Genomic DNA, 26,520 nt, shown 5'->3' on the forward strand with positions numbered 1-26,520 from the left:
ACCAGAAGTTACTCTCAAAAATTTTAGCTAATCGCTTGGCTATGTATCTACCTACATTGGTGGGAAAATCCCAAGTGGGCTTTATAAAGGGTAGGGCAGCGGTGACTAATCTGCGTAAGGTGTTGGCGGTGCTAGAAACAGTCAGGCATGATCCCCAGCCAGGTACCCGACCGGCACTCTTGGCGCTAGACGCAGAGAAAGCGTTTTATAACAAACAGTGGGAATGGCTGGGGATCGTGCTGGATAAGATGAATGTCCAGGGAGCCTTTAGGATCTTTTTGAAAGGTGTCTAGACTAATCCCCAAGCTCGCATTTATTCCTCAGGATTTCTGTCAGCTCCCTTTCACTTGTATAAAGGGACCCGTCAGGGATGTCCCCTGTCGCCACTATTATTTAAATTAGCACTGGAACCTATGGCTAGATTTCTGGAGGAGTCCGCAGTGTTCAGAGGTATTCAGGTGGGGTCTTTGGCAGTTAAGTTAGCCTTGTTTGCTGACGATGTTATACTTTTTATGTCAAATCCTCAAGAGCACTTACTGCCGGTTTTTCATTTTTTGCAGGACTTTTGGCAATGCTCGGGGTACAAAGTCAACGTAGCTAAAAGCGAACTGCTGGAGTTGGGTACACCATTAACTAGGACCTTTTGGCAATCTTTGGGATGTGGGATATCTCCGGTTAAACACTGCATTACTTATCTAGGCATTAAGATAGGGAAGGTGCCTGAAAACCTGTATGGCCTGAATTATCCACCGCTATTTATAAAAATACAGGCGTAACTCACCAGATGGTGTCAGTTGCCGTTATCCCTTCTGGGGAGGTGCCACTTGATTAAGATGGTTAGTTTCCCCAGACTGTTATATCCCTTTCAAACACTCCCGCTCTTGCTGAAACATGTGGATGTTTCCAAACTGAATTCCTCATTTACAAAATTTATATGGGCAGGAAAGAGGCCTCGCATTGAACTCACTAAGCTCATGATAGGCAAACATGAGGGGGGACTGAAGTTTCCTAATATCAGGGGATACAATGTGGTATGTCTCTTTCGTCATGTAGTGGATTGGCTCCATGAAACGAGCCATTATTCCAACTTAGATCTGGAAGGGGCGTATGCCTCACCCTGGAACTTGAAAGCCCTGTTACACTGTAGAGTTGCTTCTCTTCCGTGCCGTCTCAAAACCTCCATTGTTCTGAGAGATACAGTCCTAGCCTGGAAAGCGGTTCGTAAATTCTTTGACCTGCCTCACCTGCTCTCTAAACATATGCCGTTGGGTGGACACCCGGAAATCCTACCGGGAGTAGACAGTGGGGATAGATTTACCTCTTGGGGGGATGCAGGCATTAATAGCGCAGGAGACCTTATGCATACAGAGGAAAGGAGATGGTTAACCGGGTCGGAAATCAACGCTAAACTTAGACCCTTAGAGGGTAATGGGAACGATGGACTCAAGATCCAGCTATAGGAGAGATCATATTGGGGGGTTGGGAGACGGTACGGAAGGCTATCGTGAACGAGAGCTGGAGGGAAACCTATTTTAAATTAATGCATTCGGCTATATATGGCTTCAATATTTTACCTTCACAGTCCTTCCCGATCGCATTACGTGTTGTCCCAAATGTAACACCCCCCCTGACGAATTTGTGGCACGGAGTATGGGGTTGTGCTCATACTGAACGATACTGGGTGATGGTACAAAACTATATTTTGGATCATTGGAAGGCAAAACTTCCAATGACGCCTCAAGCACTGCTGTTCCATCAGGCGCGACCGCCAGAGGACGAGGGTGCACGAGGGAAGAGATCTCCTCCCCCCTTGGTACACACAATTTTAATGGTGGCCTTGAGATGCCTTCTATGTAAATGGCTGGAAACTGACACACCGGGTCTTGATATGATCGTGTCACGTTTGAAACAGTTATTAGCTCTTGAGCGGGTGGAGGTGGAAAGACGGAAAGAAACGGGAGCCAAGAAGTTATTTGCTAAATGCTAATATTTATAGAATCGCAATGCACAACTGCCGAGGTGGTAGAAATTGTTACACCTTTTAGGCACACAGCGTGGTATCATACGCAGCTTCTGGCTGGCACTTTAGGAGGCTTGCAACTTCAGTCTAGATAGGGGATAGACGGGGCGTTGTTACTCTTTGATGACCTAAGTCGTGTTCAGGGATAGCGGAAGTCATGTTTTTTCAGTTGCTATGCGGATCGCACCATATGCCATGATTGTATGTTATGCTATGTTAGTTTAATTTTATTTTTTGTGCAGTTGCGTGCTGTTCACTTATGACGCAACCTTTAGGTGAAATATTTATAAGAAAATGTGAAAATTGTTAATAAAAATGATGTTTTAAAAAAAAAAAAAAAGATTGGTATATGAAAGTTTTCTAAAGTGGAGGACTTGCTTGGCACCCCAGACCTCCCCAAAACTCTTACTCAAACATATGCCTTGCTGTTGTCTTCTGTAAAAAGGCCATTTGATAGGGTTTTTGCGGGGTGGAGGATATTCCTGATTTGGCAGAGGAGGGGTGGAGGGAGGTGGAGCTCTCATTCCTTGACTCAGTTATCAGTGCAAGAGATTTTCTAATACAGTCGCGGTTCATACGCCGGATTTATTACACTTCGGTCAGACTCCAAAGAATTTTGGCGTCGGGGTCAGATAGCTGTCTTAGGTGTCAATCTGATGTCGGCACGTACCTCCACTGTGTATGGTTATGTCCTAAGATTTCGCCATTTTGGTCTGAGGTAGTCGAGTTCGTTCATGATAAATTTGAATTTCCTCGAGTTGTCTCACCCCTCAGGTGTGCCTCTTGGGCATTATGAATGAGATTGTACAAGGCTATTATGATAAAATCTTTTTCTGCTTCGTTTTGTGCTAGGAAGGTTATGATTATGGCGTGAATATACTTCTCTCCACAACGCCCACTTGGTCAAAAAGTAAAACACACCCAGTTGTCCATTAGGAAACTCCTTAGCATAAAGCTAAAACAGGTCATAACTCGATCGTTTTTTCTAAATAAAAAACACTGCTGTAATCTACATTACAGCGGCGATCATATTATGTACAAGATAGGCCACTTATAATGTGGTGACAGAGCCTCTTTAAGGACGCAGCCTAGTTTGGGCCTTAAGGCTCAGAGCCCATTTTTCAAATCTGACATATTTCACTTTATGTGGTAATAACTTCGGAATGCTTAACCCCTTAATGACCAGCCTATTTTAGACCTTAATGACCAAGCCATTTTTTAAATTTTACCATCGTCTCATTCAAAGAGCTATAGCCTTTTCATTTTTGCGTCGACATAGCTGTATAAAGTCTTGTTTTTTGCGGGACAAGTTGTAATTTTTAATAGCACCATTTTGGGGTACATAGAATTTATTGATTAACTTTTATTAACTTTTTTTGGGGGGGAATAGAAAAAAAACAGCAATTTCGCCACACTTTTTTGCGTCCTAAATTTACGCCGTTTACCGTGTGGTATAAATAACACAATAACTTTACTCAGAGGGTTGTTGCAATTGCAACGATACAAAATTTGTATAGTTTTTGTATGTTTTACTACTTTTACAAAGTGAAAACACTTTTTTTTCAAAATTATTTGTTTTTGTGTCTCCATATTTGAAGAGCCGTAACGTTTTTATTTTTCGCCGATGCAGTTGTAGGAGGGCTTTTTTTTGCGGGACGACTTGTAGTTTTTACCGGTACCATTTTGTAGTATATGCGACTTTTTGATCACTTTTTATCACATTTTTTTAAGGCTGGATTCAAAGAAAACAGCAATTTTTGAATGTTTTTTTATTTTATTTTTTACGACGTTTACCGTGCAGGTTAAATGATGTAATAAGTTTATAGTTGGGATCGTTATGGAAGCGGCGATACCAAATATGTGTAACTTTTTTACTTTATTTTGTTTGTTAATAATAAAGCAGTTTGTAAGGGGGAAAAGTGGGTTTTTCATTTTTTTTTTAAACTTTTTTACTAGTCCCACTATGGGACTTCACTATGCGATTATCCGATTGCATTTATAATACAATGCAATACTTCTGTATTGCAGTGTATTATGCCTGTCTGTGTAAAACGGACAGGCATCTGCTAGGTCATGCCAGAGGCATGATCTACAGGGTGGGCCATTTATATGGATACACCTACATAAAATGGGAATGGTTGGTGATATTAACTTCCTGTTTGTGGCACATTAGTATATGGGAGGGGGGAAACTTTTCAAGCTGGGTGTTGACCATGGCGGCCATTGTGAAGTCGGCCATTTTGTATCCAACTTTAGTTTTTTCAATGGGAAGAGGGCCATGTGAAACATCAAACTTATCGAGAATTTCACAAGAAAAACAATGGTGTGCTTGGTTTTAACGTTACTTTATTCTTTCATGAGTTATTTATGTCATTATGGGTGTCAGGTCCGAGCATTCCTAGATGAACAGTTTCCTGGAAAGTGGATTGGTCGTCGTGGGCCAGTTGAATGGCCCCATAGGTCTCCCGATCTGACCCCCTTAGACTTTTATCTTTGGGGTCATCTGAAGGCAATTGTCTATGCTGTGAAGATACGAGATGTGCAGCAACTGAAACTACGGATACTGGAAGCCTGTGCTAGCATTTCTTCTGCGGTGTTGCTATCAGTGTGTGAAGAGTGGGAGAAGAGGGTTGCATTGACAATCCAACACAATGGGCAGCACTTTGAACAGATTTTATAAGTGGTCAGAAACTTGTAAATAACTCATGAAAGAATAAAGTAACGTTAAAACCAAGCACACCATTGTTTTTATTGTGAAATTCTCGATAAGTTTGATGTGTCACATGACCCTCTTCCCATTGAAAAAACTAAAGTTGGATACAAAATGGCCGACTTCAAAATGGCCGCCATGGTCAACACCGAGCTTGAAAAGTTTCCCCCCTCCCATATACTAATGTGCCACAAACAGGAAGTTAATATCACCAACCTTTCCCATTTTATTTAGGTGTATCCATATAAATGGCCCACCCTGTAGCAGGCATTCACGACAGGCAGACCTGGGGGCCTTTATTAGGCTCCCGGCTGCCATCAGAGACGCAGACACTCGGCGATCTTATCGCCGGGTGTCAGTGGGATGAGAGGGAGCTCCCTCCCTCTCTCCAAAACCACTCAGATGCGGTGCACGCTATTCAGCACCGCATCTGAAGGGTTAAACGGGTGAGATCGATACTAATATCGATCTCACACGTTAGAGCAGGGACGCCCCCAGCCCTCAGCTACCTCTGGCAGTAGGGAGATTTGACAGCTCCCTGCTCTGTTTACATAATTCGATGCAGCGACGTAAAAAGTCTATTGCATCGGAATAAGGCCCGTTAGTGACCGACGTAAAAACACTATGGGCCGGTCACTAATGGGTTAAACCTATCCAAGTAATTCTGAGATTGTTTTCTCGTGAGACATTGGGCTTTATGTTAGTGGTAAAATTTGGTCAATATATTTCGTGTTTATTTGTGAAAAATTGCAAAATTTTGAGAAAATTTAGAAAAAATAGCATTTTTCTGAATTTAAATGCATCTGCTTGTAAAACAGATGGTTATTACCACCAAAAATAGTTACTAGTTCACATTTCCCATATGTCTACTTTAGATTGGCATTGTTTTTAGAACATTCTTTTATTTTTCTTGGACGTTACAAGGTTTAGAACATAAACCGCAATTTCTAATATTTTTAAGAAAATTTCAAAAGCCTTTTTTAAGGTACCTGTTCAGTTCTGAAGTGGCTTTGAGGGGCCTATGTATTAGAAACCCCCATAAAACACCCCATTTTAAAAACTAGACCCCTCAAAGTATACAAAACAGCATTTAGAAAGTTTTTTTTAAACCTTCAGGCATTTCACAGGAAATAAAGCAAAGTGGAGGTGAAATTTGCAAATTTCATTTTTCTTGCTGAATTTCACTTTTATTAATTTTTTTTCTGTAACACAAAAGGTTTTTACCAGAAAAACACTACTAAATATGTATTGTCCAGATTCTGCAGTTTTTAGAAATGTCCCACATGTGTCTCTAGTGTGCTCGTGGACTAAAACACAAGCCCCAGAAGCAAAGAAGAACCTAGTGCATTTTGAGGCCTCTTTTTTTTATTAGAATATATTTTAGGCAGCATGCCAGGTTTGAAAAGGTGTTGAGGTGCCAAAACAGTAGGAATCCCCCAATAGTGACCCCATTTTGGAAACTGCACCCCTCAAGGAATTCATTTATGGTTGTTGTTGTTACCATTTTGACCCCACAGTTTTTTCACAGAGCGTATTTTAATTGGGCTGTGAAATTAAAAAAAAATAACATTTTTTCCAATAAGATGTCAGTTTTGATCAAAATTTCTTATTTTCACAGGGAACAAAATGCCCTATTTTATTGCCCAATTTGTCCTGAGTGCAGCAATACCCCATTTGTGGTGATAAACTGCCGTTTGGGCCGATGGGAGCGCTCAGAAGGAAAGGAGCGCTATGTGTTCTTTGGAATCCAGATTTTGCTGGATTGGTTTTTGAGTGCCATGTCGCATTTGCAGAGCCCCAGAGATATCAAAGCAATGGAAACCCACTAGAAGTGACCCCATTTTGGAAACTACACCCCTCAAGGAATTCATTTATGGGTGTTGTGACCATCTAGACCGCACAGTTTTTTCACAGAATTTATTTGAATTGGGCTGGGAATTTAAAAAAAAAAATGTTTCCAATAATATATCGTTTTGGCTCAACATTTATTTTCACAAGGAATAAAACACCCCATTTTGTTGCCCAATTTGTACTGAATGCAGCAATACCCAATTTGTGGTGATAAACTGCCATTGGGCCCATGGTAGGGCTCAGAAGGAAAGGAGCGCTATGTGTTCTTTGGAATCCAGATTTTGCTGGATTGGTTTTCGGGTGCCATGTCGCATTTGCAGAGCCCCAGAGGTATCAGAGCAATGGAAACCCACCAGAAGTGACCCCATTTTGGAAACTACACCAGTTAAGGCATTCATCTAGAGGTGTAGTGAGCATTTTGAGCCCACAGGTATTGTGTAAAAGGTATTGCACAGCAGATGGTGCAGAGTGAGATTTGCAATTTTCTATATATATGCCATTTCAGTGTCCAATATATTGTGCCCAGCATGCGCCACCAGAGATATACACCCCATAAATTGTAATGTCGGTTCTCCTGAGTACGGCAATACCCTACATGTAGCTGTTATCAGCTGCCTGGGCACATGGCAGGGCTCAGAAGGGAAAGAGGAGGGGGATAAGCTGTGCGGAGTGCATCAGGGTAAATAAAACTGGGGTAGATTAAAAATCAAGGGATGTATGATACATTTTAAAACACTCTTTCATACAGAGCCCTGGCTTTTCGGGACACGTGTCACATTGATATATTGTGTTCTTCCTTATCCCCCTCTTTGAGTAGACTCTGCACCTCTTTTGATTCTTTCCCTTCTTGCCAGTTTGGGGAACTTCTCCTGGAAAGTCTTGCCCTGGTACGATGCGTGTGGGCTCGCTTTCAGAAGTACTGGGTGCCCCCCCTTCCTGGTGCCCAAAGATTAGGTTTTTGATAAGCACCTCTTGAAATTCCAGGAAAGTTCCCGTCTGGCCTGCACATCGATGTAGCACGTACGCATTGTACAATGCCATCTGTATGATGTGCACGGCCAGCTTTTTATACCACACCCTGGTTTCCGCATGGCCCTGTAGGGTTTCAGGACTTGATCTGACAAGTCCACCCCTCCCATGTACCTATTGTAGTCCGGGATGCAATCTGCTTTGGGGGTCTCTGTACTGGTGCCTTGTACAGGTACATGGGTACTGGTGTGGCCATGTATTGTTGTCAAATCAAGGACATCTCTCTTGTCCTTGACACACAATATGTTGCTGAAAGAATGTGCCCTGCTCTCATCCCTTCTGAGTGTTTGCCCAAGCAGAGTCTTAGGGAGGCCTCTCAGATTTCTTCTAGCAGTGCCACATGCCGCAGGACTTCTGGAAGCGAGGCAGTTGAAGAGTGGGATGCTGGTATAAAAATTATCCAGGTAGAGGTGGTAACCCTGGTCCAGCAGTGGGTGCACCAAATCCCACACAATTTTTGCTTTAACTCCCAGTAAGGGGGGGGGGGGCATTCTGGGGGCTGAATACTGGTGTCCTTCCCTTCATATATCCTAAATTTGTAAGTATACCCCGATGCACTCTCGCACAGCTTATTCATCTTCATGCCATACCTTGCCCTCTTAATTGGCAGGTACTGGCGGAATTGAAGCCTCCCTTTAAAATGTACCAAGGACTCATGAATAGAAATACACTTCTCGGGGGTGTATGCTTGGGAAAACCGGGCACTGAAATGGTCTAATAGGGGTCTCCGTTTATACAAACAGTCAAAGCTGGAGTCATCTTGGGATGGGCACTGCTCATTATCAGCATAATGTAAGAATCGAAGTATTGCCTCATAACACATCCTGGACATGCGGTACATCGGGGTGTGGTATAAGATGTCTGTGCTCCAGTAGGTCCTAATGGATGGCTTTTTCAGAAGCCCCATGTTCAAGTGAAGTCCCAGAGCTTGCCCAACTCTGCTGCATCTACAGGGGTCCACCTGTGGGATTGGGCATAAAATGATGTGGGGTTCTTAGTAATATATTGTTGGGCATATAAATTTGTCTGGGAGACCATAAGATCTATAAAGTCATCAGTGAAAAAGAACTTGAAAGAGCTCATTTCACTGAGCCCTGCCGTGTTAAATTTGATCCCCGGACTGCCCGTATACTCAGGGATTTGGGGGTCAATTGTCTGGTGTGGGGGGTCCATATGGGGTCACTTCGCTCGGAGGCTTCAACTGCGACGGGGGTCACTTCTCTCGGGGGATTCAACTGTGGTGGTGGTCCTGGGACGTCTCCTAGGTGGTGCCTCCTTTTCATCACTAGATGAGGTTGACCAAAAAAAATTCACCATCCGACGAGTCTGTGTCAGAGGCAAGAAATGCATAAGCCTCTTCGGCAGAAAATGACCTTTGGGACATCTTTTATTATTTGCGTGACACGTGTAAGTTGTGTGCTTAGACACGTGCATTATGTATCCAGTATTTTTTTTTAAGTGGACTTCACTGACACTAAAGCCAACTAGGGCGAGGGTTCCGAACACTAAACCAAACTAGATTTTTTTTTTTAACTTCCCTAATGCTAAGCCTAACTACGGCGACTATTACGACACTAAAGCTAGCTACATTATTCCGAGCTTCCCTGACACTAAGCCTAACTACGGTGACAGGTGCCTGACACTAAACCTAACTAGATTATTCCAAGCTTCCCTGACACTAAAGCGAACTACAGTGATAGATCCCTAACGCTAAAACGAACTACAGTGAAGGATTCCTGACGCTAAACCTCACTACGCTTTTTGACCGTTCCGACACTAACCATGCGGCCTTGTTCCGTTATGTCTCGGACTAGCTTGGGAGCACCTCGCATTATACTTCGTACAATCTGGATTCCAGACTATTTTCTGGACGGGCTTTGTCGGGACTCCTGCACCTTCCATATGAGGGTTTATAGGTGGAGACTAAGGCTAACCCACTACTTTTTGCCACTTGGAAAGCATGGCAGAAAATCAGGCGACATCACCAGCTTTCTCCTTTGTTATCTCTCCATTTGCCACTAATCTGTAAGGTTATGTGCACACAACCTATTTTCAGACGTAATGGAGGCGTTTTACGCCTCAAATTACGTCTGAAAAAACGGCTCCAATACGTCGGCAAAGATCTGCCCATTACTTTCAATGGGCTTTACGACCTGTCATATTACGCGTCGCTGTCAAAAGACGGCACGTAAAAATACAGCCTCGTCAAAAGAAGTGCAGGACACTTCTTGGGACGTAATTGGAGCCGTTTTTCATTGACTATTGAAAACCGCTCCAAAAACGTCTGAAAAGATCCAAATTTCATTTTCAGCTTCAAAAACACCTGAAAATCAGAGGCTGTTTTCTCTGAAATCAGCTCCGTATTTTCAGACGTAATTGCAGTTATCGTGTGCACATACCCGAATACTAAACTAGCTAGGATGATAATTTTCTCAAACTTTTTTTTATTTTACTAAAGTTGTTTTTTTTTGTATTTTATAAAGAAAAAAAATAATCCACAGGGACCAAGAAAATGTGGCCCTGAAGACTAAGAATTGGTCAGTGATAGCAGATCACTGACCAAAACTGGGGGTGACAATGGAAACACAAAGGACAGGTGTGGGAAGTGGATGGAGCAAGCGGGAAGTACAAAAAAAAAAAAATGAAATGTTTAGAAAGTTTTTTTTCAAGTTCTCAGCACAATTCTGACAGTCGCTCTGAACAACTCTCCAACACCAATAGAGAAGTTCAGGGCGGGTGCAGCAGGATGGTGTCTGGGGGAGGAAATGTATGCGATCGTTGCTATTGGTTAGTAGTCACTGACTAACCAATAGCAGCGATCTCTGGGGTGGGACCACTGCAATTGGTCCCAGAGTATTGAGCTGTGATAGCTTGCTGTCAGAAACAGCAGGTATCACAGCTCAAACAGGCACCGGGATTAAGTGGTGCCGTGTTCACTCAGGTCAGTGCCATTACTGAGCTGAGCGCGAACGATGTGCTCAGCACGACGGAACACTGAGCGGGAAGGGGGTTAAACAAAATTCAGACTGAAGATTATAGGGTTTACCAGTTTATTAAAACGGACAGTCTATCCTTCGGCTAGGCCATCAATAAATTCGTGGGGGTCTGATGTTCTCAGCACCCTCGCTAAGCAGCTCTTTAAAGAGATCACATCACTTGTACAAAGGCTGCAGCCCCTTTGAGAATCATGTAAACAATAGTTTGTGCTTCTACACCATTACACTTGTAGCTGCGGTGCAATTCAAGTGAATGGGACAGTGGTGCAGTACCTTGCCTCACCACTACGCATGTAACAGGGTATGCAAGTACAAAGGGAGAGCCATGACGAGGCTGCTGTGGTCCTGAGTGCCAAGGCCCCTTCACACAGCTGATCAGCAGGGGTGCTGACAGGATAGGTGATCAACATTAGATCAGTGTCTAAGGATAGGTCAGCAATTTTAGCCCCTTCCCACCATAAACAACTTCCAGATTTTAATTGTTTCCCCCCCCCCCCCTTCCAAAAGCTGTAACATTTTTCCGTCGATAGTCCTATAACCGCTTGTAGGACGAGCTGTAGTTTTTCGTAGCGCCATTTGTGCCAAATAATGTACAAGGAAACGGGAAAAAAAAAAATTATGGGGTACAAAAAGAAACCCGCAACGCCATTGTTTGTGTTTTGTATTTACGAAATTCACTGTGCAATTAAAACATGTTAACTTTATTCTGCAGGTCAATACGATAATGGCGATACCAAATTATATATAGTTTTCTATGTTTTAGTTCACTTGTAAAAGGGTAAAAAAGTTGACAAATTGAGCCATAACTTATTTTTTCCGTCGATTAAGTGGTACGAGGGCTTATTTTTGTTGCACGATAAGCTGTCGTTTTAATGATACCGTTTTGTGGTAAATGCGAGGTTTTAATCACTTTATTCCATTCTTTGTGGGAGTGTAGGTGGCCAAGAGCTAGCAAATCTGGCGTTTACATTTTCTTATTTACAGCATACGCCGTCCGGGTTAAATAAGGATATATAATGGTTCAGACTTTTACGGATGTGGCAATACCAATTAGTTTGTGTACTATGCTATAGGGGGAAAATTGGGTCTTCGAATTATTATTTTTTGTTAATCCAAGGTAACTCCAACCAGTGATCAATGGATCGCTTGCACTATATACTGCAATACAAATGTACTGCAGTATATAGTCCGACAGGCTTAGGGCAGGGCTTAGTAGGAGCACAAAGACGGCAGACCTGGGGCCTTCATTAGGCCACCAGGCAGCCATAGCCACCATCGCCACCTTGCGATTGCATTGCAGGTGGCACGATGAGCTGCTAGAGGGGGGGGGGGGGGTCACCACACTGATTTAAATGCTGCGGTCAGTATGGACTGCAGAATTTAAACGAGCAATAGCGCGATTCTGCTCGTTACTGTGAAGTGTCAGCTGTAACATACAGCCAACACCCGCATCGTATGGAGTGGGTTCACTCTGAGCCCGTTCCATACTTCCCCAATTCGGCTATGACGTATGGATACGTCAAATGTCGGGAAGGGGTTAATAACCCGAGGCTAGGGCTACGCAGACTGACCAATTAATTGACTTAACATGCAAGGGAACACCGGTTTCGTGGTGAAAGATCAGTGTCATGGCCAAAGTCGCCATGTAGCCCTAGCCTTAAACCTAGCTAAAGCAGATGCTAGGAGGTTGCTGAAAACTAACAAACCAGTTAACCATTTAAGATTTTCACTTGTGTTACTGCATTCGGAGACCCAAAACATTGATGTAGCTGTATGAGGGCTTTTATTGCTGTTAAAAAAAAAAAAAAAAAAAAAAAGCCAGCATACTAATACATAAAAGGCAACCCATAGGTTCCCCACAAGTGCTGTTGGGTACCAATGGGGTGACAGAAAAAGCCCTCTGCAGCCACTTAAATGCTGCGGTTGCTTTTGACCGCTACATCTAATGGCTGTATATTGTAGACTGAGCCCACTGCTTATGATGAGGGTACAGCTATTCACCATTTACTGGATGTAATGTGATGTCCTATTGCAGTAACACCAGTATATTATGACCAGTATAACAAATATATTATGTCCAAATGCTGTAGGGGGTTAACATACACCTTTGTTAACTCTTCACAAAGACCATAGCCTGCAATACCAACATTCATAATGAAAAACTATGCAATGGAGCTTTCCTTTATAGAGGCATTAAGCGTTAAACTGCCTTTAAGAACTGGACATGAAATCTAGTGTTCAGTTAATTTAGAAGCCTCCATTATTCACCAGGATGCAACATCTCTAGAAAGGATTTGCAAAAATGTATAGGGAAGAGCTGTCAAATGCAGTTTGTGTACAGTAACCATAAATGAATACAAGAGCCAGTGTAGGCAGCAACATACATATTTTAATACAACAAAAACATCAAATCAAGTGGAAAAAAAGTTGACAGATCACTAAAACACTTCCATTGGAAATGTGCTAAAACCCATTGTTCCAGTCTACCATCTCACAGCTATTTTTTTATGTGTTACTAACCTACTCTTTACACACCCTCTATAATCATGCATAAGAGGACCTAAAGTTGAACGTTTAGCCATATTAAAAGTCCTTCTACTGCAAATTTTCATGTTTCAAGAGTGCCAGCCTTGGCAGAAGAGAATGAGGATATAATTCACATCTCAGAAACCATGGACCTTCAGTTGTTCTTCCTTTACAATGCCAATCTGTAACAATAGAAGTTGGAGTTAGCATTTATAAAAGTGTCAATACAAAACAGTGTACAGCTAAAGAAACAATTTACATTTAATCTCCATGGGCGATTTTTAGTAGCACAACCACTAACAGCCAGCAATCCACTGCTTAATTTACAACTTACGTAGCCGGTCCCATGAGTTAGGGGAAGGAAAAAATAAAAAATAAATAAAATAGCTTGTTTGACTATTAAAGTGTAACTAAACTGTCAAACACCTGACATGTCAGAAGTTTTGATTGGTGGGCATCCAAGCACTGATACCCCCACCGATCGCTAAAACAAGGCAGTAGCTCTTGGGTGAGTGCTGAGCCACTTTGTCTCTGATCAGCTTTTCTCAGAAAGCCAAGCAGTTGGTGTACGGGCCCATAAACTGTTGAGCCCGTATACCAACTGCTTGGCTTTCAGAGAAAAGCTGATCAGAGGCAAAGCGACTCAGCAGTCACCCAAGCAATGATGCCGCTTCCTTTTAGTGACCAGTGGGGGTCTCAGTGCTTGGACACCTACCAATCAAAACTTCTGTCATGTCACAATGACTTGTCAGAAGTTGACTTTAGTTACACTTTATGAGTTTTATCCCTAAGAGGATTTGTCAAAGAATACAATAGGATTACATTTGACTTTGCCTCCAGTTCTATAATTGAAAAAAAATAAAAAAAAAATAATAATTTAGATGGCTGCTTTAGTTTTCACATGTACCCCCCCCCCACGTTCCACTGTAATCAGTGCCAGTCATGTGAACATGGCACTGTTCTTTTAGAGGGCACACTAATTGTATCACGCACAGCCAAACCCCTCCCTCAGCAGGAAGATTAATTTGGTATGGTCTGATGCACCAACCACTGGGTTTAGGAAAGACAGGTGATCGGAACCACGGACTACCAACAATGAGGCAGAGCTGATGTAATCCCATGACTGGTGCATATGATCACTAGAGGAGATATCTATATGTGGGCAACTCATTTAAATGAGCAAACATGTTATTGAATGAAAAACCCCTTTTAGAATAAGGACTGCTATCATACCTCATTCCTGACAAGTATAGCAGAGTCCACTTAAACGGTAAGGGCTTATTCAGACGAGTGTATAAACCGTGTGGGACTGACATTTCACAGCTGCATGCATTTTTATGGGGCTGTTTACATGGCTGTTGTTGTAATGTACCGTGTGAAGGGCCAGTAAAGAAAATTGGACATCTCTTATTTGTCCATTTTCACAGTTCCCTCAATAGACTCACGTTTGAGGGATCTGTGAAACCGGGTCCCATACAGATGTAAATGGCATGTGAAAGACAGCCTTTCACAGCAGATTTTGCACATGTTCATCTGAACATAGCCTAACGGTATTAAAAAGCCACACTACAGAAGGATTCCAAGTTAATGAATACTTGTCCAAAATGGAGCCACCTATGTCTACCAAAGATTATGAAGTAAACATGGTACTAAGTGTTCTACAGGCATTTTTACATTATATGAATTAGTTGAAATGGGCATAAGGAGAATTTACTGAGAAGCTCCAAGATTCAATAGTGAACTAACACTACGGATCCAGAGACCTTCCACTAAGCAGGACAAGTCCCTATTGCAAGTACACACGACCATGGATACTTACTTCCATAAGAAACTGACAGATGTTCTTCCTCTGGTCACCCTGAAGCTGAATGACTTCACCGTACTCTGGATGTTCAATCACAGTACCATTACAGGCAAATTTCTATGATGTAAAGAAAAAAGGACAGTGCCACTTCATCCAAGCAATTTTTATATCCATATTTTATTTACTAAAGCACTTAAAGAGGCTCTGTCACCAGATTATAAGTGTCCTATCTGCTACATAATCTGATCGGCACTGTAATGTAGATACGTGGTTTTTAGTTGGAAAACTTTAATTTTTGAGCATTTCGATTTAGGATAGTTAGTTTCTTAAGACAACTGGGCATGTTTTTACTTTTTACCAACTGGGCGTTGTAAAGAGGAGTCTATGACGCTGACCAATCAGCGTCATATACTTCTCATTGTTCCAGCCTAGCTACTTTCACTGCACAATCACACTAACAACGGGCTGTAACAATGAGAAGTGTATGAGGCTGATTGGTCAGCCTCATACACTTCACAACGCCCAGTTGGTAAAAAGTAAAAACACGCCCAGATGTCTAACTAATTAGCATAAATCTAAAATTGCTCATAACTTGCTAAAAAATAGTTTTTCAAAATAAAAACCACCGTTATCTACATTACAGCGCCGATCAGATTATGTAGGAGATAGAGCACTTATAATCTGGTGAGAGCGCCTCTTTAACTCCCTTTCATTACTACTGGGCATTTCCCATTTTTCCCTTGCCTTTCCCATTCCTTGGTTGAACTTAATGGACATGACTTTTCAACCGTACCAACTATGTAACTGGAGTAAGTTGTACCGCAATACAATTGTAAATAAGCGTTTACCTTCTTAAAGGCTTTTACAAGTTTCTTTTTGTCGTAATCATCTGCAATACCCTGTACAGTGGTCAGAGTCTTTCTGCCGTTTCGTTGTTGAATTCTTATATGAATATAATCTTCAGTCCCTGCCGGGAGTAAGTCGTCACCCTTAGTTGCATCAGCAAAGGGGTCTGAAACCAAAAGAAATTAACGTTTTTAAGTCAAGGACCAAGCTTGAGAAGCAAAGCAGTAAGACATGAAGACCTAATTTTTTATCAGTCAGCTTATAGGGTTGTACATTACAAGTCAGCCATTCAAGTGAACGGCTAACCATGTAATACATATGGGGCCAGGCTCACCGAGTGTCATCACATGTGTATGCCCTGAGACAGATGCTAATATGTCTAATCTGCTGTTAAAGGGAATGTGTCGCTAGAAAGTTTTTATTTTTTTTTGGTTACAGTTAGTAAATACATGAGACATTGTTTTAATTTTTTTACATTTTTTCACAAGTCAGGAAATATTATAAATTAGATTCTAATTTATAACATTTCCCTGTGCTGGTCACTAGAGGGAGCAGTTCCCAAAATTGCAGCATTGGCATGTGGTAAAGCAACCTCATTGCTTTATGCTGCAAAATTTGAGAAGACACTCGCTCTAGCGTCAAACAATCCCCCTCCCTTATCCTGGCTAGTGCCATGAGAAAGGAGGGGATTGAATGTTCAAACCTCCTACACTGTGTGCCGCCATTTTTTGAGCGAATACACAGTGTAGTAGGCTTACATACAGTGGTAATCACACACTAAAACACGAGCATACACAGACCTAACTTACCTGCTCCTGCCGCCGCAGCTCCCTTCTGAACGCATGTCTGGAAGTACTCATCTTACCGTCCGGCCGCGGCTTCCGGTCCACAAGAAAATGGCGCATGGCCGAAACCTTCCATTTGGACTGTGTGGGAGCGGCGCATGCGCCGTTCTCACACAGATGGCGTACACCATAGTGAATGGAACAGCTCCCGTTCGCATTCTCTATGGGGCTGTATGCACCGTATTCCATCTCTGTATGTCGTTAAGCGACAGAGATGAAAAAAAAAAAAAAATTGTAGCCCCCATAGTAAAGAAAGTTAGAAAAAAAAAAACGTAACAAAATTAAAAATTAACACTAAAAGCAAATTCATATAAAAAAAAAATAGATTTCACGACACCTGTCCTTTAAAGAGGCTCTGTCACCAGATTTTGCAACCCCTATCTGCTATTGCAGCAGATAGGCGCTGCAATGTAGGTTACAGTAACGTTTTTATTTTTAAAAAACGAGCATTTTTGGCCAAGTTATGTCCATTTTTGTATTTATGCAAATGAGGCTTGCAAAAGTCCAAGTGGGCGTGTATTATGTGCGTACATCGGGGCGTTTTTACTACTTTTACTAGCTGGGCGTTCTGACGAGAAGTATCATCCACTTCTCTTCGGAACGCCCAGCTTCTGGCAGTGCAGACACACAGCGTGTTCGAGAGATCACGCTGTGACGTCACTCACTTCCTGCCCCAGGTCCTGCATCGTGTCGGACGAGCGAGGACACATCGGCACCAGAGGCTACAGTTGATTCTGCAGCAGCATCGGCGTTTGCAGGTAAGTCGATGTAGCTACTTACCTGCAAACGCTGATGCAGAATCAACTGTAGCCTCTGGTGCCGACACGATGCAGGACCTGGGGCAGGAAGTGAGTGACGTCACAGCGTGATCTCTCGAACACGCTGTGTGTCTGCACTGCCAGAAGCTGGGCGTTCCGAAGAGAAGTGGATGATACTTCTCATCAGAACGCCCAGCTAGTAAAAGTAAAAACGCCCCGATGTACGCACATAATACACGCCCAGTTGGACTTTTGCATAAATACAAAAATGGTCATAACTTGGCCAAAAATGCTCGTTTTTAAAAAAAATAAAAACGTTACTGTAATCTACATTGCAGCGCCGATCTGCTGCAATAGGAGATAGGGGTTGCAAAATCTGGTGACAGAGCCTCTTTAAAGACCTTCCTGATCTCACAGGGCAGGTAGTACCCAATATGGCCTCATGCAGAGCCTCAGTTTTTTTGCAGGAGGAAAATCTGCCTCAAAATTCAGTTGGGAATTTTGAGGCAGATTTTCCTCTGCATGCACGCCGATTTTCGCAGCGTTTTGCCTGCGGCCATTGAGTGCCACAGGCATAAAACATAGCAACATACGCTTTCTCTGCCTCCCATTGATGTCAATGGGAAGTCAGAGACAAAAACCCAAAGATAAGGCATGTCCCTTAATCCTGCGAGCCGGTTTCTCTGCTCGCATTGGGCTGTATCATGCGGCTTGTTACCATTTCATGGCATATACACTGAACAGAGGCCGAACACGCCGTGAGCCTAGCCCATTAGCAGATTCCACTAAGTCAGATTTGCAGACTTTAGCTGAATGTATATGGTCAGCATCAGGACATATTCACACTGGGTCACAGGCTCCATGACAGATCCAATATGATACCTTTCAAAATAGGGCTCTTTAGTTGTACAGAACAATGCTGCAGACTACTACAACAATCATTTGCACTAGTAGCCTTTGAGGGTTATGTTCACACTATTCTGTTGGGAGTTCCAAGCAAACCCCATAACCAGAGATCCCACTGGCAATGCATGTGAATGGGGTTTTGGCCTAATGCAAATCCTCAGTGTGAGAGCACCCACTTACCTGTCACACTGGAGGGTTTAGCAATAACAGGTGAAGTTTAGGCTATTTGGCAGAATTTACATTTCACCTCGGGGCAATTTTTCCACAGAACCATTGGTATGAACGTTACTGGGCCTACAAAAGCTCCATTTTCCTCAAGATCAGACTTGAAACCTGAGTGAAGACTACAGCTATAGGAGTGATGTTCCAGCGCACAGCCCTCCTTCCCCAGCGCCTCCCTCACCACATTACTGTTACAAAATGGCGACATGTTGAGACAAAAGATGGAGACCGAGAGAAGCAAGTGACAAGGCGGCGGCCTGGGAGGGCCTGCAATAAGGGGTTTAGAGTAAACAGATTAATCTATCGGTTGCCAACATAGGCCTACGATAGGGTCAGCTTAAAACTCGGATAAGAGGGACGTCACGTACTGCAGAAAAGCGTGATTTGTATAATTCACTACTCACCGAAAGAGTTGAGGTTCTGTATAGAGGACATGCGATATTATTACGTGCACGAAGTGCAGAGGAAAAGGCTAGCAGTGGACGGAGTTGGGAGTCTCGGATGAAGAGCGAATTTGTGCTGGTACAGAGAGCGCTGGCCGAACGGCGGACACCTCTCTCTCGATGTCTGTGCCAAACACGAAGGCGAGGGCTGAGCAGGGAAGCCGGTACACGGGCTGACGAAACAGCGACTAAGGCTCTAGGACCAAGGCCTAAACCTGCTCACTTGCAGTCTAGAACAAAATGGCCGTGTTGCGGCTTTTTAGCTGTTTGCTCAGACACTGGTCACGTGTTGTACACGCCCTGATATGATAGATCGGGTATTGTAGTTTCTTATGCACTCTATACGCGTAGACTTTAAGGAGGCGGAGACAGAAATTCACTACAGTTCCCAGAATGCAGAGTTGTAATCGGAAAATGCAGCTGGTTGTACGGGGGGAGCAGGGAAGGGTGTGACGTACGTGACGGGTGGAGGAGATTCGATGCTGTTTACTTATTAGTTATAATTGAGTGATTGTTGGGTGTAAGAGCTGGGCGCCATTTTCCCTCTGGCGTTTGGTGGTGGCTGTTTTTAAAATTGGCTAAACGGTGTGTTTGGACGCCCTCTAGCTGGACTGTTAACCCCTTAAGGACACCACTTTTTTATTTCTTTGTCGACATAGCCATATGAGGGCTTGTTTATTTTTACAAAGTTACGCCTCTTTTTTACAAAGTTTCATACAAAGTTTGGGAGCACGGCCCGCAATATGCAAAAGTACGGACATGTTCCATAATTTTCGGAACATTTCTACGCCACGGACACCCATCCGTAGCGATACGGAAAGGTGTCCGCGTTCAATGGAAGGGAATGGGTCTGTTTTTGCGGACCGCAATTTTACTGGGAAGCTGAAAAAAAATGTGGGGTGAAATGGGCAAAAACCAGCGATTACACCATTTTTTGGGGGGTTTTGTTTTTACGGAGTGCAGCAGGCGTTAAAAACTACCTATTCACCTTATTCTACAGGTTGATACGATTACGGTGATACCAAATTTATATGTTTTGTTTTGTTTTACCACTTTTGAAAAAATAAAACTATTTGTTAAAAAAAATAATAGTGTTGCCATTTTCTGCGAGCCAGAACTTTTTTATTTTTTCATCAATTCAGTGGTGTGAGGGCTTACATTTTGCGGGGAGAGCTGTAGTTTTCATCGATACAATTTTGGGGTACGTGCGACTTTTTGATCACTTTTTATTCTGTTTTTTTTTGAGGAGCTAAGGTGAGCAAAAAACAGCAATTTGCGTGTTTTATATATATATATATATATATATATATATATATATATATATATATATATATATATATATATATATATTATATATTTTTTTTTTTACAGCGTTCACCGAGCGGGTAAAACAACGCTATATTGTGATATTTCGGATTTTTACGGATGCGGCAATACCAGTTATGTTAAATTTTATTTTTTTAACATTGCTTTAGGGGAAAAGGGTTTTTTAATGAACTTTTAATACTTTTTTTTTTTTTGGGAACATATAACCGTTGTTTACTTTTTTTAAAATTAGTTCCCCTAGGGGGCTTGAACCAGCGATCGTTGGACCGCTTGATTGATATACTGCGATACTAATGTATTGGAGTATATCGTGATTCTGACAGGACTTCAAAGGAGTACAAAGATGGCAGACCTGGGGGCCATCATTAGTCCCCCAGGTTGCTATGACAACCATTGTCACCAGCCGATCGAAGCGCGGGGGACGTGTTGGAGGGGCGCCCCCCTGATTCAAACATTTTAAATGTCGCGATTGACCGTGGCATTTAAGGTGTTAAACGGGCGGACTCAAAGTGATCTTTGCTTCCGCCCGTTGCAGTGAGGTGTCGGCTGTATAACACAGCCATCACCTGCTGAGTATGGAGCGAGCCCAGCCCGTGAGCCTGCTCCGTACTTCCCCTTAACGGCTGTCACGTACTAGTACGTGACATGTCGTTAAGGGGTTAATATACTCTTATGGAAAAAAATAAATAAAATGCATGCTGTTTATATTGAAATACACAGAAAATGTAATTACACTAGATGTATGCGATGGCGGAGTTCTAGACATGTTAGAAACTGGGATGAGACGCAGATTTACAGTACAATTCACGAGGATGGAGATTTCTACTGTGATTGATTTTTTTTTTACCATGCGGCCAACAAGGTCTTATCTAAACGCAACCTTACAGCTGAGTTCCCCCACCACTTTTCCTAACACAATGTTAGGCTATACCGTTTGTATTTTGCGGCCTGTAAGCAATGGATCCGCAAAACAAGGATGGCATACGGATGGCATCTGTGTGCCGTCTGTGGTTTTTACGTCGCCAAAGTCTTGAATGGGCGAGACCGAGCTGCAAACACAGGCAGAATAGAACCTGCTTTGAGTTTTGCGGCACGGTCCCATGACACCCAGACAGATCCATTAAAAAAAACTGTAGTGTGCATGGGGCCATAGAAATTAATAGCGTGCTATTCGTTAAAAAATTGATCGCACACAGATGGAAAAAACGGTTGTTTGCATGTAGCTTTAGGGCTTATTCAGACGAGCGTAAAACTCAATGGGGCCATTCACACATGCGTGAGTTTTCACACAGCGTGTCTGTTGCGTGAAACTCACTGCATGTCCTATATTGGTGCGTTTTTCACGCACCTATGTGCCCATTGAACTCAATGGGTGCGTGAAAATGACGAACAGCACACTGATGAACATTTTTAACAATCCAGTTTTCCAGTTAGTGTCGCTAAATGCAGTCTGGCGACTCAGTTGGCAGCGTTTGTCAGACACAAGAATATCAAGATTGGGCAGCCCCTTTTTAGATAGTGCCAAAGTGCCATCGTGCCCTCTGTAGATAATGCCACAGTGCCCTCTGTAAATAATGCCTCAGTGCCCTCTGTAAATAATACCCCAGTGCCCTTTGTAGATTGTGCCACACACACAGACACACACACCTCCCTCTAGGAGTGGAATCCCCAGCCAAAGCGTTGTCGATGCTTAGGCCGGGGATTTGTCTGCTGGAGGGGCCCCTGACGTCACTGTCCAGAGAGAGTGTTGTCAGGGGATCCTCATGGACTGGAATGTGATGTCAGGGGAAACTCCAGAGCTGGAGTCCCAGAGCAGAGCACTAGTATAGGCGCTGCTCTGTAACTCAGGGGAAGCCCCTGACATCAGTGTCCATATATGGACAGTGATGTCAGGGATAAGCGCCGGAGCCGGGGTCACGGGCAGAGCGCTACTAGCACTCTGCCTGGGACTCCAGATCTGCTCCTGACATCGCTGTCCATATATGAGTTACGGAGCAGAACCTATACTAGTGCTCTGCTCTAGGACTCTGGGGTTTCCTCTGACATCACAGTCCGGTCCAGGAGGATCCCCTGACGTCACTGTGTATGAGTATGGCTACTCTGCCTGGGACTCCATCTCTACTCCTGACATCACTGTCCATATATAGACAGTGATGTCAAGGGCTTCCCCAGCCGGAGTCCCGGAGCAGAGCCGCTTCTAGCACTCTGACCGGATCTCCAGCTCTTCTCCTGACATCATTGATGTCCGTGGCATCCTCAGAGCAGTAGTCCCAGAGCAGAGCGCTAGTATAAGCTCTGTTCTGGGACATCATGAAGGAGCGCTGGCGCACTCCTCCTTCGGCCTGCTCTCTCCTCCCCCGAGGGAGCTACGGTGACCCCCCGGCCGCAATTGACAGCCTCAGGGACCGCATGCGTGTTTGGGACCCCTGGTCTAATGTGTATGGCGGTGTCCCAACTATCCCCAACGGCAAATATGGGGGAAAGAAGGGTCAGGCAAAAGGTGTATGTTGAAATGGGTAGAGTCGAGGTGCCATCATACACATTAGATGGTCAGCAGGTCCCGCCCAAATCAGCCTGTTTCGGCCTATATATAGTGAAGGAAATAAGTATTTGATCCCTTGCTGATTTTGTAAGTTTGCCCACTGTCAAAGTCATGAACAGTCTAGAATTTTTAGGCTTGGTTAATTTTACCAGTGAGAGATAGATTATATATAAAAAAAACAAACAGAAAATCACATAGTCAAGATTATATATATTTATTTGCATTGTGCACAGAGAAATAAGTATTTGATCCCTTACCAACCATTAAGAGTTCAGCCTCCTCCAGACCAGTTACACGCTCCAAATCAACTTGGTGCCTGCATTAAAGGGAATGTGTTGCCAGAAAAACATGGTTTTTTTTTAAAAATTAAACATTTAGTGTGTGGGTGATTAAACATTGTTCAAATTTTTTTTATTTTTTTGCACGAGTCCATGTAATATTATAAATTATTTCTAATTTATAATACTACCCATTTTTGGTCACTAGATGGAGCTGTTCCCAAAATTGCAGCATTGCAACATTGGGTTAAAAGCCCTCGCTCTAGTGAGCTCTCCGCATCCCCCCCTCCTTTATCCTGGCTAGTGCCGGGATAAACGAGGGGTTTGAACGATGTAACCTCCTACACTGTGTGTCGCCATTTTTTGAGCTAACCCACAGTGTAGTAGGTTTACATACAGTAGTAAACACACACAAACACGAACATACATTGAAATCTCTTACCTGCTCCTGCCGCCGCGGCTCCCTCCGGCCCGTCCGCTCCGTTTGCTGCCGCTGGTGCAAGTGCACAAATCCGGAAGCCGCGACCGGAAGTAGTAATATTACTGTCCGGCCGCGACTTCCGGTCCACAGGAAAATGGCGCCGGACGGCGCCAATTTCGAATAGGACTGTGTGGGAGCGGCGCATGCGCAGTTCCCACACAGACGCCGTACACTGCAGTCAATGGGACGGGAGCCGTTCGCAGTCCCTATGGGACTGTGGCTGCCGTATTCCATGTCTGTATGTGTCGTTAATCGACACACACAGAAATGGAACAAAAAATGGCAGCCCCCATAGGGAAGAAAAAGTGTAAAAATAAGAAAAAGTAAAACACAAACACACAAATGAATATAAACGTTTTTAATAAAGCACTAACATCTTTAACATATAAAAAAATAATTTGTGATGACACTGTTCCTTTAAAGACAGCTGTCTTACATGGTCACCTGTATAAAAGACTCCTGTCCACAGACTCAATTAATCAGTCTGACTCTAACCTCTACAACATGGGCAAGACCAAAGAGCTTTCTAAGGATGTCAGGGACAAGATCATAGACCTGCACAAGGCTGGAATGGGCTACAAAACCATAAGTAAGATGCCGGGTGAGAAGGAGACAACTGTTGGTGCAATAGTAAGAAAATGGAAGACATACAAAATGACTGTCAATCGACATCGATCTGGGGCTCCATGCAAAATCTCACCTCGTGGGGTATCCTTGATCCTGAGGAAGGTGAGAGCTCAGCCGAAAACTACACGGGGGGAACTTGTTAATGATCTCAAGGCAGCTGGGACCACAGTCACCAAGAAAACCATTGGTAACACATTACGCCGTAATGGATTAAAATCCTGCAGTGCCCGCAAGGTCCCCCTGCTCAAGAAGGCACATGTACAGGCCCATCTGAAGTTTGCAAATGAACATCTGGATGATTTTGAGAGTGATTGGGAGAAGGTGCTGTGGTCAGATGAGACTAAAATTGAGCTCTTTGGCATTAACTCAACTCGCCGTGTTTGGAGGAAGAGAAATGCTGCCTATAACCCAAAGAACACCGCCCCCACTGTCAAGCATGGAGGTGGAAACATTATGTTTTGGGGGTGTTTCTCTGCTAAGGGCACAGGACTATTTCACCGCATCAATGGGAGAATGGATGGAGCCATGTACCGTCAAATCCTGACAACCTTCTTCCCTCCTCCAGGACATTAAAAATGGCTCGTGGCTGGGTCTTCCAGCACGACAATGACCCGAAACATACAGCCAAGGCAACAAAGGAGTGGCTCAAAAAGAAGCACATTGAGGTCATGGAGTGGCCTAGCCAGTCTCCAGACCTTAATCCCATCGAAAACGTAAGGAGGGAGCTGAAGATCCGAGTTGCCAAGCGACAGCCTCGAAATCTTAATGATTTACAGATGATCTGCAAAGAGGAGTGGGCCAAAATTCCATCTAACATGTGTGCAAACCTCATCATCAACAACAAAAAACGTCTGACTGCTGTGCTTGCCAACAAGGGTTTTGCCACCAAGTATTAAGTCTTGTTTGCCAAAGGGATCAAATACTTATTTCTCTGTGCACAATGCAAATAAATATATATAATTTTGACAATGTGATTTTCTGTTTTTTTTTAAATATTATCTATCTCTCACTGGTAAAATTAACCTACCCTAAAAATTCTAGACTGTTCATGTCTTTGACAGTGGGCAAACTTACAAAATCAGCAAGGGATCAAATACTTATTTCCTTCACTGTACATCTAATATGTTTGGCACCTTTAGAGATTCAAAGAGCACCTAAGAGAACACCAGTCATGGTCTGCACTAGGCATTACACAGCAGGGGCGTAGCTAAAGGCTCATGGGCCCAGGTGCAAGAATTCAGCTTGGGCCCCCCTACCACTCCCCAACGCCACCATCATCATCAGACCCCTGCGCGCGCCTATGCCCAGACGCCTTGCCCAACAGCCCCCATAGTATAATGCCCCCACACAGTATAATGCCCCATAATGTATAATGCCCCCCCATAACAGCCCCATACCGTATAATGCTCCCCATATCAGCCCCCCATACAGTATGATTCCCCCATATCAGCCCCCATGCAGTATAATGCCCCCCATCTTATCAGCCCCCATGCAGTATAATGCCCCCCCCCGCAATATCAGCCCCATACAGTATAATGCCCCCCCCATAACAGCCCCATACCGTATAATGCTCCCCATACAGTATAATGCCCCCCATCTTATCAGCCCCCATGCAGTATAACGCCCCCCCCCGCAATATCAGCCCCCATACAGTATAATGCCCGAATATGTGCATAATAGAAAAATAACATAATTACTTACCTATCCCCGTTCCCATGTCGGGTGGAGGATCCTTCGCCTCCTCCGGTGTGTGCTATGAGTGACTCGGCGCAGACAGGCGCGATGATGTCGCTACATCCCACCAGCCTGCGTCGAGCCACTCAGGGCACAGTGAATGCTGGATCAAGGAGATGTCAGCTCCTTGCTCCATCATTGAATGGAACCGGGACCTCGGTGAGTGACTCGCGCCCCCCCGGAGGTCTTCACACGAACCCCCAAGGGGGACGCGACCCACAGTGTAGGGATGTCACAATACCAAAATTTGCACTACGATACCGATACTTCGTTTACTTTGCCAACAGTAATAAAATAAAAAAAGTTCTTTCGTTTTCTGATGTGAGGCGCGTGGTGTGATGCTGAATTTTGAATGTGCCTCACATTAATAGTAATTAATTCCATCATGTTTCTCAGTCATAATGAGTTAATGTGTAAGGTACATCATGGGGTTAATTACTGTTAGGGCTCGTTTACACGAGCGTGATATACGTGCGTGCGACGCGCGTGCTTTTCACGCGTGTCTTACGCACCTATATTAGTCTATGGTGCAGTGCAGACAGTCCGTGAGTTTTGCTCAACGTGAGTCTGCTGAAA

General features: G+C 43.6%; 1 protein-coding gene across 1 annotated transcript; it reads right to left on the reverse strand.

Annotated features, from left to right (window-relative positions):
- Positions 1 to 13,009: 13,009 nt before the first annotated feature.
- On the reverse strand, positions 13,010 to 19,248 carry EIF1B (eukaryotic translation initiation factor 1B). The gene is made up of 4 exons (XM_075827099.1): positions 18,918 to 19,248; positions 15,785 to 15,948; positions 14,952 to 15,053; positions 13,010 to 13,314 (listed from the first exon to the last, which is right to left on the reverse strand). Exons 1-4 carry the CDS (start codon positions 18,946 to 18,948, stop codon positions 13,270 to 13,272), a joined length of 342 nt encoding a protein of 113 aa, XP_075683214.1. The 5' UTR covers positions 18,949 to 19,248; the 3' UTR covers positions 13,010 to 13,269.
- Between the last annotated feature and the right edge of the window lie 7,272 nt (positions 19,249 to 26,520).

This window comes from Rhinoderma darwinii, chromosome 5 (genome assembly GCF_050947455.1).
Source record: "Rhinoderma darwinii isolate aRhiDar2 chromosome 5, aRhiDar2.hap1, whole genome shotgun sequence".
NCBI lineage: Eukaryota > Metazoa > Chordata > Amphibia > Anura > Rhinodermatidae > Rhinoderma > Rhinoderma darwinii.

Coding starts and splice junctions, on each gene's coding strand:
- EIF1B (XM_075827099.1), bottom strand. CDS start 18,948: ATGTCCTCTATACAGAACCTCAACTCTTTCG. Junction 15,949..18,917: donor ACAGAACCTCAACTCTTTCG/GTGAGTAGTGAA, acceptor TTTTGGTTTCAG/ACCCCTTTGCTGATGCAACT. Junction 13,315..14,951: donor TCTGTCAGTTTCTTATGGAA/GTAAGTATCCAT, acceptor CTATTGTTACAG/ATTGGCATTGTAAAGGAAGA.